The sequence below is a fragment of the Vicugna pacos genome, chromosome 9, assembly GCF_048564905.1.
Source record: "Vicugna pacos chromosome 9, VicPac4, whole genome shotgun sequence".
Lineage (NCBI taxonomy): Eukaryota > Metazoa > Chordata > Mammalia > Artiodactyla > Camelidae > Vicugna > Vicugna pacos.
Window position 1 is genome coordinate 10197682 of NC_132995.1, and position 15031 is coordinate 10212712.

The window sequence follows — 15031 nt, forward strand, 5'->3', positions numbered from 1 at the left end:
AAGGAAAGGTGGTGGCTATAATTTCTTCCTTGCCCTTCCCCTGGGCTCACAGTTCCGCCCTTACTAGCGCCACTTCCGGCCAGAAAAGGAGTCGTCCCGTTAGGGGCGCCAGCAGTGGACAGTTCTCTTTCATTCCCGCCCACCGGTTGCCCCATAACTTCCGCCAGGAGATACAGTCAGCGCCCGCCGCTATGCGTTCCACCCACGATCGACGCAAACGAAGCCAGATCCCTCCAGCTCAAGACGGGAGCTCTCTCTTCTCTGTTACGCTCCGGGAGAAGGAAGGGCGGGGAAGGAACAAGCCTCCACGCCCGTCCCCTCACGCCACACCACCCACCAGGTTCGCTGAGGCGAAGCCACATTTGCCCTGAGAGAGGCGGGGCCGCCTTTTCCAACTTCACTCTCGCGAGCTCTCAGGATTCTCGCGATAGCCGACACCCGACTTGTGCGCCCGGGAAACCCCGTTCCTCCCTTTCCCCTGGCTGGCAGCGCGGAGGCCGCACGGTAAGGCGAGTACTCCTGTTCGGGCTGGGCTCGGGGCACTGGGACCCGACTCCCGAGCCCGGAGCTTCTCCCTGAGGGCTCCGGGGCACCGGTATGGGGCCGCCCCGCCCCCTGGAGCCGCGGCCACGTGCGAGCGGCAGGCCCGGGCATGCCTGATCCGCGCGGTCCGGGAACTGAGACGGCCTGGTGGACCGGGGTGGCCCCCAGAATCGGGTCATATGGTGTCCTCGCTAACGGGGACAGGCAGCATTCGTACTACCCAGAGAGACCGTGGGCATCGGGGAACTGTAGGGCCCACAGACGCCGGGGCTTTTAGGGCCCGGAATTGGAAGATCTTCCGGCGGTAACGAGAGCGCGGCGGTTTAGGTGGTGTTGGGGCTGAACCCCGACCCTTGTCAGTCGTCTCCACCGGTCCTGTATTCACGTGCTGGATCTTTCCCGCAGATGCCTGGAGTTACCGTAAAAGACGTGAACCAGCAGGAGTTCGTCAGAGCTCTGGCAGCCTTCCTCAAAAAGTGAGTGTGGGGACTGGGCTTTATAGTGGGTGGAGGCCCTCATTTTTGCCTGACCCTTCACGCTTGCTCTTCCCTGGTTTAGGAGACTTACCGGAGGTCGCTGGAGCCTACCTGGCCTGGGTTGCGTTTCAGTTTAAGTCTTTCTATCTTGCAACACATCGGGCTCCTGTTAACGTACAGTTGCGGTGAGGGTAGGGAATTGGGATAAACTTTGTGGGGATTTTTGATTTGTACCTTTCTCACTGTCTTGATCTCAGGTCCGGGAAGCTTAAAGTCCCTGAATGGGTGGACACTGTCAAGCTGGCCAAGCATAAAGAGCTTGCTCCCTACGATGAGAACTGGTTTTACACACGAGCTGGTGAGGAATTGGGACCTTGGACGGGGAGCTTGGTGGCCCATCTGTGAGCTCTTACTTGCCCCCGGAAGTTACAGGAGAGAGAAACCTTTGACTGGCACTGAGCGCTTTGTGTGACTTTAAATAATTCCATATTCTGAACCTGTTTTTTTATTTGTGAGAGGTTGATGTGAGGACCTGTGCCTTTCCCTTGAGTCTCAAGGGAAAACCAGGGACGAACGAGCATTCATGCTTTGCCCATAGGTGGTTTTCGTTTTAGAGAGGGGCGTTGTGCTTTCAGTGTCTGTGGAGTCTTTTTGCTGTTCAGGTCATCACACTAGACATCTCTATGTATAACAAGTTGTTCCTAACTAAGGGGTTGGGGGATCCGGTCAGGTCACTCCTTGCTCTAAATCTTGACAAATCTCAAGTGCCCAGAAGAAAACCTTAGGTCATCCTGTATTGATTTGTCAGCTTCTCTTACGTTATTAATTCTCCTGTAATGATTTGGAAGGGTTGGTTTAAGTATAGCTCCTGACTGTACCATGCTAGTGTTGTCTCACCTATCCTTAATGTTTTTAAAGTTTCTCCAAGCTGTCGCCCCCATGGAGGCTGACCCTGGGGTTGGGGGATGGGTCTCAGTGCTGGTTGTGCCAAGGTGGCAGCCCCTGCACAGGCCCTCACTAAGGGCTCTCAGCCTCTCCAGTCTTCAGCCTTCCTCCTCTGAAGTGGGGGCTCTATCCTGACCAGAGCTTGTCTCCAAGTAGGAAGTAGGTGGGAAGCAGAGTTTGGAAGCTGGCAAAACTCAAGAATGACCTTGAGAAGAATTAGCGTTGGAACAGTTGCCTAGCACTTCAGAACATGAAGTATTTTGTAGACTGCTGGTGCACTCCATTTCAGGCCCTAGACTGGACACAGAGGCCAGAATGACTCAGCCACAGCCTTGACCTCTGAGGACTAAAAGGTCAAGTCTGTGAGGTGAGCAGTGGGTAGTATCCACCCACCCACTTCTGTGCTTTTAGAAAGAAAAATTGGGCTAGTGAGGGGAGCTGACCTGACTCTCCTGGGCACACAACAGTCAGTGATGGACCTGGACAAGACCACCCCTGTCACCCCATCTTGGGAGGCAAGGCTGCCTGGTCCCAAGTGCTCTTTGGTAATATGCCCCAAGAGTCAGCACGTCAAGGCAGCTTTGGAATAGGGGAAGAAATACAATAGCTTAATCTGTACTTAAGAAAAACCTCCCAAGTGGGACTGGTGGTTGCTGATTTGCAATTGATGTCAGGGAGGTGAAGTAACATGCTTGGATTCTGCCAACTAGTGATGCCACAGTCCCCCAACCCTTGTCACCACCTGGAGCGGTAGGGGGCAGCTGTTTTGCTTTGGTGGCATTTTGTGCTTTATTTTTCCACTACGGGAAATGGGGGCGAGGCCCTGAGTGATACACACCTAGTTTAGCCTTCTAGTCATCTTCACAGTGGCTGTGGCCCTTTCCCCAACACCTCACACTGGGTGGGCCTGCTCTGCTGGTCTCCCGTTGGGTTTCCGAAGCTCCCTTCTGATTGCACTTTCCCAGCTGCCTTAGTGGCATAGGGTCGTGGTTCTAGACCCAGGTGTGTGGTGTACATTTTTACTGGAACACAGGCACGCCCATTTGTTTACATGCATGCAGTTGTGGCAGACTGTATGGTCTACAAAGCCTAAAATGTTATCCTGTGACCCTTCGCAGGAAAAGTTTGCTAACTTCTGTCCTTGAGTCTAGAGTGCTCTCACTTAGTTTGGTCAGTTCGTACGCTGGACAAGTTGGAGTCATGGCAGGTACTCATTTACCCGGGGAGAAACAGAGGTACAGGCAGGTGACGTGATCCTGGGAGGGTATGGCAGGCTGTCTCCAAAACTGGAGTCTGCCGTATTTGCTTTTCTTCCTCTGGATCTTGGGGGCTTGGCCTGTTTTCCCCCCTCAGGGGTTTGAGGCTAAAGCACAGTGGGGCAGTGGCCTGGCCTGGGAGGCTGAGCTCTAGTGGTGAGGGGTCAAATTCTGGAGGCACGTAGGAGCCATTGTGGACAGGTCGTGATCTAGGTATGGTGGATGCAGAGGGCAGAGGTGTAGGTGGTGTGGGGGATTTGTTTTTTGATTTTTGGGGGTTTTTTTGTTCTTGTGTGGTTTTTCCTTCCCTTAGAAGTATGGCAGAGAAAGGTATCTGGGAGGCTCCCTTTCCCCACTTTATAATTCAGGTCAGGATGGAGCCACAAATGGGAGCTTGAAACTAGCTGTTGAATTGCTGAGCTGCAGACACCTCCCAAGCCTGGCTTGGTCTGCCATGTGCTAAGTGCAGTGTGAGCGTCCCTCATCCTCCTGGTGGCCTAGCAGGATGCACTGCTGGGCTGAGAAGGGGGGCTGCATCGTCCTTCCTTCATAGTTTGAGGTGGGGTGTTGATTCCTCTTCAGAGTTTCCCAAGAAGAACGGGTTGTCACCCAGGGGTGCAGGAGAGGAGCGGAAGCCTTTGGAGGGACGGAAGAAGCCATTTGTGGCAGCACCTAATTCACAGAGGCCTTCATGAACACCGGCTGGGGTGGCCTGAATTCGCATCTTTATAGCTCCACTTTAGAAGGAGTGGCTGGGCCTTGGTCTCAGGGGCTGGTGGGGAGAGGGGAGGAGAGGTCAGTGATTTTTCGTACAACTCAATATTCTGTTACCACTTACAAATTTTGAAGTTAATACTCTTCTTCTCCCTTCTAATGGGTCCAAAAAATAACTACTGCTGAAATAACTGATGAAGCGGGGGGGACCTCGTAGTGCCTGACACCATGCCAGACAGTCTTATGCAGTGTTAGAGGATGCAAGACTGCTCCTGGAAGAAACTAAGGCTGGACTTTATTGGAGTTGATGCCAGTCCCACTCAGGACTGAAGTAAATTGTCCCCTTTGGTACCACCGTGCAGACCATGTGAGGGGAGCAGACTCTTGTCACGGCGGGTGAGTGAGGTTGGGGTTCACATCCATCTACCAGACAGCTCACCCTATTCTATGCTGCGGCTGGGCTGAGCACTAGTCAGTTCGACCAGACCCATTTCTAGTGTGCAGTCTCTTCGGGTGTCTGAAATTAGGGGTGATCATCTTATCCCCTTCCTGAGACCCTTGCTTTCCACAGCCTGTGGGAGGGCAGATTCCCAGCTGGAGCCAGGGCGTGACCAAACAGTGCAGGCGGAATGTTGGTCCTGCCACTGGTCGTTTGTGCAGGTCTTAAAGAGATGTTTTCCACGAGATCATTCTCCAAGCAGAAAGATTGTGAGGGGTGGCTTTTAACAAGTGAGCTTGATTCTGGCAGTGGGTGGGCAGTTTGACACCTAGAAGGAGGTCAGCCGTGGTATAGGGGTGGGGTGGGGTGGGGTGGGGATAGAAAAAAAACAAGGAAAGTGGTTTTAAAAGTGAGCACATTGGCCCTGAATCAAGGCCAGCAGCTTGCTGGAGCTGTTGGTTTCAAGCAGGAGCCTAAAGAAAAGTCTTTTTATGGTCTGTTGGCCATTTCAGAACTTTGGAAATGTAATGGTCAATTCATTAGAAAGAAACATTTGAGTCATTGGTGATAGATGGGGGCTAATACTTATTTGGAGGTGATTAATATTGGGGTTCCAAAATTCAGAGATCCCTGACTTAACTTGTTCATTAGAATTATAATACAGTTGGATCCAATTACTACCCCCAAAAAATTGCTGTAGGTGTTCCACAAAAACAATAGGATGATTCTTTCTGAGTTTTTTATCGAATTATAAAAGTGCATCTGTGTAATGGACATTGATTGAGAAAGTTACTTTCATAGTAAAGCACTTGTTGAATATTGATAAATAAATAAATTTAAAAAATAAAATTGAGTAGAGGCCTGAGGCGGTGATAACAGGAAGAGGCTGCTCAGTGGTCCTGGAGCGGGGATGGGGTTTGGGCTCTGCTGCAGGGCCCTGAATCCTGTGGCTGTATCTGGAGGGCAAGGGGGTGCTGAGAACAAGTTGTGTGGAGGAACTTCGGGGTGGGGGGCATCTCACCTGGTGCCGCTTCCACCTACCCCCCAGCTCATAACACTGAAGGGTTGTGGACATGGCCTGGTGGCCGGCCCTTAGCAGTAAGTCATTTTTGAAGGAATGAATCCTTGATTCCTCTCTGATCTTTAGGACTAAGTTGTCGCTTGGGTGGAATCTAATGTGCTAGTCTCTGGGGTGACCTGGAGTCCCTTCAAACCCCAGTGGCCCCCTGAAGCAGAAAACCAGACCTATCTGGAGGGACTATCTGTCCCTCCACAGCTGTGTGACATGAGGCCAGCAAGTACCCTAGCTGTAAAGGAGCATAGCGCACAGCCTGGCAGACCAGTTTCAGTGAAGTGAACAGGAATCAGTGAACAGGAGAGGATTTTCCATGGAGGCTGGCCGGCGTGGCGAGGGACTTGCCCAAGCCAGTGTAGGGGCAAGAACCCCAGTCCGCAGTGGGGGGTGATGCACCTTCCAGGTTAGGCACATCACTGCACAGGGTGTCAGACCTGCCCCAGCTTTCCAAGTGGTGGTGGGGCCCTTCTCAAACTCTGCCCTTCAGAGCCCCCAGGCAGATGGAGGTGGATAGTCACAGCTTAAATATTTGCTGGACTCCACCCACAGAGCTCCCAGCAGCTCTGCTAGGACAGTAAGAACTGAGAAGGTCGCTAGGGAGGCGGGTTTCCTGCCCTGTCACAGCTGTAGCTGTCCCTCCACTACCTGTGCACCCCAGTCCCCTGGGCTGGGGCTGGGTGGCAGGTACTAGGACTTGGTGTGTATTCCCCATTTCCCTGAGTAAAGTGGTGAGAATGCCCTGCCACACACAGAATTATATATGTGCGACCCTGAGTAAGGTCCTCAGGCTGCCTTGGCTGTGGAGAGACATCTTCTCTAACTGAGAAGGATCCTCAAGTCTTCTTACATCCCACCCAGCTTCCACCGCACGGCACCTGTACCTCCGGGGCGGCGCTGGGGTCGGCTCCATGACCAAGATCTACGGGGGGCGTCAGAGAAACGGCGTCATGCCTAGCCACTTTAGCAGAGGCTCCAAGAGCGTGGCCCGCCGGGTCCTCCAAGCCCTGGAGGGACTGAAAATGGTGGAAAAGGACCAAGATGGGTAAGCAAGGGAGGGGAAGCTGGGGGTGTGGGGTGATGGAGGAGCCTTGGGGCCAGATCCCCTGTAATGAAGTGGTTGAGGGCCATCCCACTCCCCCCAGGCAGAGAAGGGCCAGGTCTGTCCTGCACAGTCTGCACCTGCCCCTCAGGCGGGTGGCAAACAGCGAGGGGCCTAACCCCGACCTCTGGCTGACTACTCTGGGCTCCAGGAAGGTAATTTAGCGACTGTCTGCTTTCATTAGCCTGCTCGTTAACTTTTCCCAATTGATTTTTCGGGGCTTTTGATCTAATGCTTGCACAAACGACACCCTGTCAGCTCCCAGCGCTGCACCCACTCCTGCCCCCAGCTCATTAGAATTCAGCAGACTGGGAACCTCTGTGGGACTTGGCTGGCGTCATGTGGTCCTATGGCCAGGTCCTTTCTTGGGAAACCTGGCTGATGTCCAGGAGAGGTCTGGCAAGGACCACCAGGGACACTGAGAGCCTGTGGTCACCTGTGGCTGCATGACTGTTCTCTCCCACAGGGGCCGCAAACTGACACCTCAGGGACAGAGAGATCTGGACAGAATCGCTGGACAGGTGAGGGCCGGGTACCTCAGGCACTGCCTGGGTGTTTGGAGCCTGGGTTTTGTCACATCAGAGTTTCCTCCCCTGGAGGAGAAAGAACGTTTCTGATTTCCTGCTGGAGCTGCTTGGAAATACAGGTGCCCCAGTGAAGGGAACCCAGGCGCAGGGTGCAGCCAGCTGGACTTGATTCTGCAGGGCTGATCCCACACACAACTCCGTCTCCCCGAGTCAGCCTTCTTAAAAGATTCTAGCTGCAGTGTTTCCTTATTTTTCATGCTTACTGAGCATCACATGAGGTGGCTCAGAACTCAGTTCTTCATCCAGATACTGACTTGACTAAACACCCTGGGCCAGAGTCCCTTCACCTGGAGCCAGTCTCCCTGTCTGTGGAGTGATCTGCTCGCACCTACCTGTGTGGGTGGTGAGGAGGATTCAGTGAGCTACGGCGAGAGCCCCCAGGGCCTGACATGAACCCATTGTTGGTTTTCTCTCTGTATCATTGACTCAGGCCTTCCAGGAGCCTTGGAGTGTTTAGTCACTTAGTCAAGTGTCAGAAAAGACTGGAAAGTGTCAGCCTTCTGGGAGTTAGGTGTGGCCTGGAAGGAGAAGGTGGCTCTTCAGGGCGGAGCAGGACCTAGCACAAACATGACTGTCAAGGGCTCAGGGTAGTGGCAGACGTTGGAGAGTCCCACTCCCAACACTCCCTTTCCTTGAACCCCAGTTAACCCAGGATTGTGAGGATTGGGTGAGAGAAATACATATGAAACCACAAAATCAGGATGCCTGGTGTCCTACCGGTATGGGAAGCTACTGTGAAGTCCCTGAGCACAGACCCCACAACCAATCTTAATTCTTTGTCCATCTTTTCCCACAGGTGGCAGCTGCCAACAAGAAGCATTAGAACAAAATGATGCTGGGTTAATAAATTGCCTCATTCGTAATCCTGGTCTGGGTCTCTTGATCTCTCATGAGGAAGGAGCACTGCACTTCAGCTTGGAAAGAGGGGCCAGGGGGTTCCTGGATGGCTGTGGAGCTCAATAGGCCCAGAAACTTGAGGCCTGGCCTTTTGGGTTCAAACAGTTGTGTCCCCAGAGGGCAAGGTGATGGTGCAATACCCAGGGGCCTTTGTGCCTCCCCCACAACCTGCCTTTGCAATTCTCAGAAAATAAGAAACTGAAAGTTCAAGCAGTGGCCTCAACTGGGCCCTTGGGCCCTGCTGGAGCAAAGCAGAAGGGGCCTGGGGCTCAGGTGCTTCTTCCCTGGAAAGAGGTGGACAAGGACTGACAGCCCTCACAGCCAGTGGCCCTGTGAGTGCTCACCTCTCAAGGTGGCCTCTGCACCTCCCTTCCCTGGCTGACACAGGAGCCCTCACTTTGGGGATCTCGGTGGCCGTAGGTCCTGCTAAGATGAAGTTAGCCCTACAGCCCCAGGGTTTGGGATGCAGTGCTGAAGGTGTGGTCTGGGGCGGGGTCGCTGCTTCTGCCTCAGGGGAGGGATGCGCATGGCGCCTGCGCACAGGCTGAGCTCCCAGGACCCTCAGAGCACCACCTCCATGTTGCTGTATGGTGATTGGTTCTTCGCGCCAGTTGGGCGGGAGCTCATCCAGTGATTGGACACCTGGTCGGAGGGCAGGAGATACGGAAGGGTGCCCCCCAGGCACGTGCCGAGCTTTAGAAAGGAACCCCCTACCGCCCCGTGTGACCAGAACCCAATCCCAGTTAAGAAAACAGGTGCCGAGCCTGAGCTGGCTAGGCGAAGACCCCCAAAGTTCCCGCATCCCAAGTAATTCCTCAGGTCACACCTATTTCCTTACAGTGCCACACCTGGCTTTGGACTCAAAATGACAGGTTCAAATTCCAACACTGCCCCTAATCCTGTGCCACAGTGAGCAGCTTATCCGCTGAGCCCTCCGCTCCTGTCTAAAGCAGCTTTCTCCTGCCTGCGGGATTCGGGGAGATGCACAAATGGAAAGATGATCTGAGTCCTACACCCGGTCAGACCTCCCAGCTCAGAGGTTGCTAGTGCTGGAAGATTTGCACTGAATAAACACTATAGCCTACCCATGCAAGGTACTTTATCAATATACCATTTAATACACTGAGGTAGGTGCCGAAAAGCACCCGCAGTTTGGAGATGAAAGTAAGTCCAGGTTGGGTAATTTGCCTGATACTCCACAGCTAGGAGGTGGCAAAGCCAGCATTTGGACCCAGGCAACCTGCCTCCGGCCCCAGGCTCTAGCCATTGCAGGGCATTGTTCTCAAAAGTGAAGGAAAAGGGAAAATGAGGCCCAAAGAGTTATACTCCTGGGCATGGCCTTGAGCCACTCACTCTCTGTTTTGGTCTTAAGTTTCCTCTTTTGCCGATTGACGGTGAGTTGTCCTGAAAAATGCAATCCCAAGCCGTCCTGAGAATGGTTCACTCGTACAGCGCCAGACACCAGGGGTGCTGGGTCAGCGGGAGGTGGAGGTGCCCAGACAGACCAGTGGGCCTGAGAGGGCCTGCAATGCGGCAGCCGTGCCAATCCAGCCACTGGGGGGCAGTTGAGGGCCTGGAAACCGGCTGAGCCGGAAGGATGCTCTGACAGCTGAATTCCTAAAGGCTGCAGCTTCTGGACCTAGGCTTCTTCCTAGATGGGAGTCATAAGGAGGAACTGAAGCACAGAGGGGCTAATGACCTGCTATACAGCGAGGGGCCCAACAGAACAGACACCTGGGTCCCTGGAGGGAAGAGGGGAGGGCCTGGGGGCCAGAGAAGAACTGTGTCCTAGGAACTGTGCTAAGCACACTGTGATATTCTTACAGCCTCACAAGTGGGGTTCTGGGAGGTGGTGCTGGACATTGTGCCCAGATTACAGGAGGAGAAACTGAGGCTGAGACAGCCAGGCATTTGGCAGAGCTGAGATTCAAACCCAGAAGTGTGAATTCTTGAGGCCCATGTTCTGTGTGGATGACAGTTGCCCTTTTTTAAAAATACGAAATATATCAAGCATGCAAAACAGCGTACATAATAGTGTAACACAGACCCATGAGGCCACCACTCAGCTTAAGAAGTAAGAATAAAACTAAGACAGACCAAGCCCTCTGCATACCCTTCCCAGCCGCAACCACCTCGCTTCCCCTAGAGGTAACCCCTCTCAGGCATGGGGTGTCACTCCCCTGCACGGGTTTGCACCTTTTCTGCAGACACATGTGTCCCTAACGGCACATGATGTTTTGCCTTTTGAAAACAAGTCAGCCAGATCCTGCCCTAGTACGTTTCTTCTCATTTTCTTGTTTCTGAGATGCAGCCTGGTTGACAAGTAAGCGCAGCCTCTTCTCCGGCCGTGTGCTACTCCATTGGCTGACTCTGCCTTAATGTATCCATCCTTTCTGTAAGTGGGCTTTCCGTGTTTCCTCATTTTTCCTACCAAAGATCTCCCTGCCATGAATTTTCTTCTAGGTGTCTCCTTGTGTGTGTGTGAGATGGTCCCCTAACTGCTCATAGACTTCTCAACAATTTCATGTCATTCTCCTCCCCCACCCCTCAGGCCCCATTTCTCTCCCACATGACCTGAAATGATGCTCAGAGGAACCCGGGCATACATCAATGACTTGGAATCCCTGCTCCACCACCAGACTGAATGCTGGACAAGTGACAGTGATAGCGTCCCCTCTCTGTGACGGCATCAGTTTCCTCATCTATAAAATGGGGGGTGGACTACCCTACCTGCTTGGAGTGGGGCTGAAAGGCTGTCAGGAAAGAGCCCATCGTGACCCTGGGTACCGGGAACATAATTCATGTCACAACAGCAGGGAGATATTTTTATCCTCATCGTTTGGATTAAAAATGCCTAGGCTCAAAAAGGGAAGCCACCACCTAGTCACCAAGCTGGTGGACCTGCCTCACTTACTCCTCATGAACATTAATAGGAACCAACATTTACTGAGCACCTACTATGTGCCAGGCCCTGTGCTCAGTGCTCTGCATGCACAACCTCTTAAAGTTCGCTTTTCCTACCCCAAGAAGTGAAGACACAGAGAGAGGACAAGTTTTACCCAAGGCCAGTGAGGGGCAGAGACCAAATTCAGGATCACACACACACACACACACACACACACACACAAACACATACACACACACCTGCTGCTCCCCCTGCATATGGCAGGCACTCCAAAATCTGGCTCAGACTTCCTTTCCAGTGACGAGCCAGGCCTTGAACCAACCTCTTTCCCCCACCCAAGCACACTTCTCTCAGGGGAATTGCGGTGGCCACAGGTGCAGGGAGCGGTTCCTCTCCACTCTCAGCTTGAAGACTTCGGACAGGGGCTGCCCCCCGCCCAACAGCCGGAGGGCCCAGCAGTGGGGCCAGTGGAGCCCATCTCCGCAGGGCTTGGCAGGAAGTGGGGCGGGGCTTGGGGCTCGGCCGAGGTGGGATCTGGTACCCCAGTTTGGCTGCCACCCAGACTAACCAACTCACTAGGAGAAGATGCCTGGGGGTTCCACAGCTTTCCACACCTCACCTGTCACCACTTTCCTCCTCTTCTTGATCTCCGCTGCCAGCCTGGGTACGTGGCTAAAAGGCAGGTGCTGGGGGGAACTGGGAGGCTCTTGAGAGGGCGCAGGTGGTGGGAAGGGTGCCGGGATGGGGGTGGGGTGGGCAGGAGAGGAGCTGGCAGGAGGCGGGCTGGAAAAGACCCCGTAGAAACTGCATCTGTCTGCTTGACTGTCCAGCAGGGGCTCAGCAAAGTTGAAGGGGCGTCCCCTGTGTAGGGAGGCAAAGGCAAGGGATACCTTCCCCACCCCCTCATCCCCCTAGATCAAAATAAGGAACTAAGGTTGCCCTTGGCTGAGCTCCAGAGCTAGGGGCAGGAAGGGGACTGTGAGTAGCGCTCAGCTTCAGGGGGAGAAAAAGCTTTCTCCTTCTCTGCCTTGAATCACAGTCCCCAGCCCCTACATAGGGAGCCCCTTCTCGGTGCTGGAGGAGGGGCTGAACTGCCCTCTTCCCCTCCCTCATGTGCAATGCCAGCTGGCAGGGCTGCAACCACCCTGTTTGACCGAGTTGAGAGAGCTGGCCAGTTACCCCAAGTTCCACTGGGAGGGGATTGGAGTCCATGACCCTGAGGTTGCTACCTCTTTCCCCACCTCTTCCTTTTTCTTTCTTCCTTACCTCTCTCCTCCTCCCTCCAGAAGAGGCAGAGCCAGCCATGTGGACTGTCCTGGAGGGGGCAGCCGAGAGCTGGGGCTTCCTGGAGCAGCCAGCCTGGGCCACCCCAGCTCCCTGTCGCCAATCACCTTGCTGAGGCCCTCAGCTAACCCCCAGCCCAGCCCACAAGCTGAACTCACTGGGCCCCAAGCTCCACACATGCGAGTTACAGAGAACGAGGGAGTGAGGGGCAGGCCCAGGCTCACAGGGCAAGGCAGGCCCCCAGACTGGCAGCAAGAGGCCCAGGGGCAGGGGGGCCAGGATTCCAACCCCCGAGCAACTCCTGCTGCCCTAGGCCTCAGCTCTCCCACTGGTAAAGTGGAATAATGAGACAACTGACTTCTAAGGGTTCTGTAACGATTATACAAAGTACATCAAGTGCCAGGTGTGGGGCCAGGCTGGGGCTGGGGTGGGAAAGTAAACCAGGAAGGCCTTCTGGAGGAGGTGATGCCCAAACTGGTTCTGGAAGGAGCTGGCTGGGTAGGGACACGTCTAGTGCCAGTGAGTTCAGTGGGGACAAAGCACAGCGAGTGTGGAAAGGGTGGCAGGTGGTAGCTCTGGAAAGGAGAGAGGGGACCCCCAGGGGTGTGTCACTCACTCCCCCCACATCCCACCCCCCTCCATGCACACACAGCCAAGAGAACTGCAGCTGCAGGGGCCAGGCTGGGCCTGTGTCCCTATTCACAGTCCCTGACCCATCTGCCTCCGCAGGCCCTGGGTGCCAGGCCCTGTGGGTGGACTGGGGCCCACCATCGGTGACGGTGAGTGTGGGGGACGAGGTCCACCTCCCGTGCAGACACAATGGCAGCAGCCCCAACATCACGTGGTCGCGCATCCTCCAAGGCAACAGCCTCTTGTGGCCCCTTCAGATAGACCCCTCGAACCTGGGCTCCAAAGGTGAGCTGATCATCCAGCAGGTGAACAAGAGCCACAAGGGCATATACAGGTGCGAAGTCACAGAAGGCCAAAATGTCCAGCGCTCCTGCGGGACCTACCTCCGCGTGCGTGGTGAGTGCCCGGGCTGGCTCCGCTGTACTATCACTCTGCAGCTGGGGACTCTGGCTTCTCATCTGTGAAGCGGGGATGGAGCCAGTGCTGGCATCACGGGCATCCTCATTCCCCATGGTGTCACACACAGGGGCTGATTTTCTCACCCGCAAAGTGGGGGCTTCGGTGGTGGTCTCAGGCTTTGTTGGGGTCAGGGCCAGGAGGCGAGGGTGAGCAGGAGATGCTAGGGCTCTGAGCAGCACCCCCTCCACACAGAGCCGCTCCCCAGGCCCTTCCTGAACATGGGGGAGGGCACCAAGAACAACATCATCACAGCCGAGGGGATCATCCTACTGATCTGCGCCGTGGTGCCCGGGACGCTGCTGCTGTTCCGGGTGAGTCACCCCAGGGACTGGCGGCCCCCTGAGTCTGAGGGTCCCCACCTAAAACTTGGGAGAATGACAGCACCCATCTCACAGGGGCTGGGAGGGTTCAAGGAATTAATATAATGAAAGCATTTTAAATGGTGCTGGGCCCAGAGGGGGAAATCCCTGCTCAGTCTCCCCTCAGGGTTGTCCTCAACAACCCACCACCCCTGCCAGGGATGTCTCACTCTCCCCCTCCCCCCAGGACTGCTGTAGCCTCCAGATGTAGCCAAGGCCGGGGAAGGTGGGGGCTGATGCCCTCCCAGAGTCTCTGATCCACACCAGCCTCTCTAGGCCACAGGACAACAATAGCCATTTACTATTATTGGGGTTGTTATTCGTGGAGAAGAATAGGCAGTAGCGACAGCCAAGAGGACGCTGGCTTGGACCCAGAGAGACCTGCCACTTACAGCATACGTAGCTTTGGGCATGTCCCCTACCCTCTTGGATAAAGCACCTCCTGGCCTCCATGAGGGTCTGAAAACATATCCCCTCCCCCCACTCACGGGGGCTCCCAATCCCCCAACAGAAACGATGGCAGAACATGAAATTCGGGGCGGACATCCAGGATGACTATGAAGACGAAAATCTTTATGAGGTGAGTGGAAGGTGGGGACAGGTTCAGGGCAGGTGCGCTGTTGGGGAGGGACCACACGGGGTTCCTTCCTGCAGTCGGCTGGGGGCGGGGCCCTGGCCATCAGGCAGTGAGGCCCACCACCCGGTTTCCACCCCAGGGCCTGAACCTCGATGACTGCTCCATGTACGAGGACATCTCCAGAGGACTCCAGGGCACCTACCAGGATGTGGGCAGCCTTCACATTGGGGACGTCCAGCTGGAGAAGCCGTGACCCAGCAGGGGCCACCCTGCCGGCTGTGCGCCCAGCCCTTGTCTTACCACACTTCCCTGGAACCCGCTCTCTTTTCACAGTCTTTCCTGGGAGTGTCCTGACTCAACTTCCTTCTAGACTGTTCTCAAACCCTCCACACACCCTAACAATCCTCCCCCTGCCACCTTTCCCAGGTTCCCCCACAACCAGCAGGTAATGAGCCCTTAATCGCTGCCTCTAGGGGAGCTGATTGTAGCAGCTTTGTTAGTGTCACTTCCCCCCTCCCTGCTCTGTCATGGCCACTTAGTGATAATAAATCCTTCCCAACTGCAGACCTTGGCAGGAGTCATGGATCTCGTGGGGACCACCCCTGTTCCTCTTCTGGGGCCCAGGAGCCCAGGACCCCAGCCCCTCATCCCCCAGCCCCTGCCCACTCCCCACACCTGGCACCAGGTAGCCAGTCTTGGCTGCCCCTGAAAGAAACAAGAAATGTCTTGGGAGGGCCCCATCCCAGGCCATGTGCCTAAGCAGAGGGGGACACACAGGGGACCAGG

At 54.9% G+C, this 15031-nt stretch overlaps 2 protein-coding genes, 1 long non-coding RNA gene and 1 other non-coding gene across 5 annotated transcripts; 3 read left to right on the forward strand and 1 right to left on the reverse strand.

Annotated features, from left to right (window-relative positions):
• Positions 1-419: 419 nt before the first annotated feature.
• Positions 420-7997, forward strand: RPS19 (ribosomal protein S19). 2 transcript variants are annotated; one of them, XM_006208600.4, is made up of 6 exons: positions 420-504; positions 949-1019; positions 1277-1377; positions 6307-6490; positions 7014-7068; positions 7931-7997. In XM_006208600.4, exons 2-6 carry the CDS (start codon positions 949-951, stop codon positions 7955-7957), a joined length of 438 nt encoding a protein of 145 aa, XP_006208662.1. In that variant the 5' UTR covers positions 420-504; the 3' UTR covers positions 7958-7997. The 2 variants fall into 2 exon arrangements, with proteins under 2 accessions (XP_006208662.1, XP_072823062.1); XM_072966961.1 differs by having other exon boundaries at positions 444-509.
• LOC140698063 (uncharacterized) lies at positions 3564-4535 on the reverse strand. The gene is made up of 2 exons (XR_012075473.1): positions 4374-4535; positions 3564-3992 (listed from the first exon to the last, which is right to left on the reverse strand). It is a non-coding gene; the product is annotated as an uncharacterized lncRNA (long non-coding RNA).
• LOC116278655 (small nucleolar RNA SNORA2/SNORA34 family) lies at positions 4792-4928 on the forward strand. The gene has a single exon (XR_004187963.1). It is a non-coding gene; the product is annotated as a small nucleolar RNA SNORA2/SNORA34 family (small nucleolar RNA).
• Positions 7998-11451: 3454 nt separating the features above from the next.
• On the forward strand, positions 11452-14793 carry CD79A (CD79a molecule). The gene is made up of 5 exons (XM_006208601.4): positions 11452-11600; positions 12950-13246; positions 13502-13620; positions 14180-14248; positions 14385-14793. Exons 1-5 carry the CDS (start codon positions 11522-11524, stop codon positions 14496-14498), a joined length of 678 nt encoding a protein of 225 aa, XP_006208663.1. The 5' UTR covers positions 11452-11521; the 3' UTR covers positions 14499-14793.
• The last annotated feature ends 238 nt before the right edge of the window (positions 14794-15031 follow it).